General features: G+C 30.3%; 1 protein-coding gene across 1 annotated transcript; it reads right to left on the reverse strand.

The window, feature by feature from the left end:
* Nucleotides 1-1,471: 1,471 nt before the first annotated feature.
* On the reverse strand, nucleotides 1,472-1,969 carry LOC108225852 (uncharacterized). The gene has a single exon (XM_017400806.1). The coding sequence runs from the start codon at nucleotides 1,967-1,969 to the stop codon at nucleotides 1,472-1,474; it is 498 nt and encodes a 165-aa protein (XP_017256295.1).

The following is a 1,969-nucleotide window of genomic DNA, read 5'->3' on the forward strand; positions in this document are numbered from 1 at the left end:
TTAATCTGATTTCTTTTTTTATATTTTTTTTCTAATACTGCCTTCCCCGTGTCACATATATTGATTGTTTGAAAAAAAATTAAGAATCGTCATTTTAAACATCGTTTTTGAATTTAAACATTTTACAACTATAAAAAAAATGTGTGCCAATATATCAATAAAAGTTTCTTTAGATCAAAAACATGAATTTTCATTTTTGTTCATCCGCTGAAAAATTACATCGACATGTAAAGAAAAGTAATTACTGTTATCTAGTTCTTATCTTCTTTGCGTTCAGCCTCAATAAGCTTCGAGGCTTTCCGGCTTTCGACTTCAACTGGAATGAAATCTTCCCTGGCAGTTCTTTCCTCAATTTGTTTCTTCATCAAATCTATCACAATTTGATGGTGCACAAGTTGATTTTCCATTAGCCTTAAGTTCTCCTGAAGATTGGCAATTTCCTCCACCAAGCATTTTATTCTTTCTTCCAAAACACTCTTATCGGCGATGATTCGAATGGTTTTTGATGGTGATTGTGAGCCCATTTGTATTAAAAGGGTTTTGGCTTGGAATTTGTAAACTGCGTTAACTGTTCAATGGGTTTGTAGTCGAGGGTTTATAAAGATAAATTTAAAACTGACCTTTGAACTTCTTTGTTTTTCATATGGTAAGTATTATTGAGATGTATTAAATGCGTGCAAAAATTTGTTTGGCAAAATCGTGTGGTGCAGTCACATAGTCAGTTTCTTTTTTCTCTTTATAAAAGCATCGAAGAACATTCTTTCGAACAATTTATATATTATACACAAAACTAAAAATTAACGATATGAAAAAATGCTGTTAAATCTCTCATTAGGACATTGGTATTTTTTGTAGAAACCTTAATGCATCTCTATAAAAACATTTAATATTTTCTAAAAATTATCTTAATTCTAATTTAAATTAAAAAAAAAATTATAAAGTTCTCTTGAGTATTTAATAATTTAAATTAGATACATTTTGTGAGATTCTTTTAAGTGTTTTACTGATTTATAGAGATTTATAGAGACACATTAAAGAGTATGTTATCTGACTATGGTTTTGTTTAATGAGGTTCTTTACTGTTATTTTTTTTTAAAAACAGTAAAACTAAAACACAAAAATAAATGAAGTAGTTCTTCTTTAGAAATTTCATAAATTTCTTTTATAGTAAAAGAAATCAACAAAATAATTTCATAAATTTCAACAAAATAATTTTGTTGATTTAATTGACAATCAACAAAATAAATTTGTTGATTTTGTTCAATCAACAAAATTTTCTATAATCAATTTTAAAATAAAATAGTTTACTTAATTCTGATGATTTTTATTAACATATTTTCCACCTTGTTTGATCCTTCCTAATATCTTATTTCCCATGAACATCATTACGTGACGGGCTTCCGAATGTTATTCCTCTTTGTGTTCTGCAACAGTTTTAACGTTGCGAGGTTGAAAAATTCGAAAATATCTTCTAGGCAGAATAATACCAATCAGCCGCAAGTTCTTCGAAGAGTTCTGCTGGACATGAATTCAAATGTGTGATTGGTACTCTTTTTTGGATCGAATACGATGACAGTCTTATAGCCATAAGATTTGAAGATCTTTCAACGTATCGAAGAATACAAGATGGTGCTGCCATGTCCTTTAATCTACGTATATTTAATAGAATATCACTATAATTTGCGTTCTGGTTCGGATTATTGACAAGGTGAACTGCTGTTGCTGAGTCAGACTCGACCTCAATATACCGTTGTTCTTCATCGTCGGCTAATTTAAAACCATAATATATAGCCAACAAATCAGTATATAGCGGATCTGCAAAATCTCTAGTACCGTAATATCCAGAAAAAAAATGACCCGACGTACTCCGCATGAGGCAACCAATCGAAGACAAACGAATTTGTTCATCAGAGTGACCACTTACGTTGATCTTCAGAATACCAGCGGGAGGTTTATTCCATGGAGTCAT

This window comes from Daucus carota, chromosome 6 (assembly GCF_001625215.2).
Source record: "Daucus carota subsp. sativus chromosome 6, DH1 v3.0, whole genome shotgun sequence".
NCBI lineage: Eukaryota > Viridiplantae > Streptophyta > Magnoliopsida > Apiales > Apiaceae > Daucus > Daucus carota.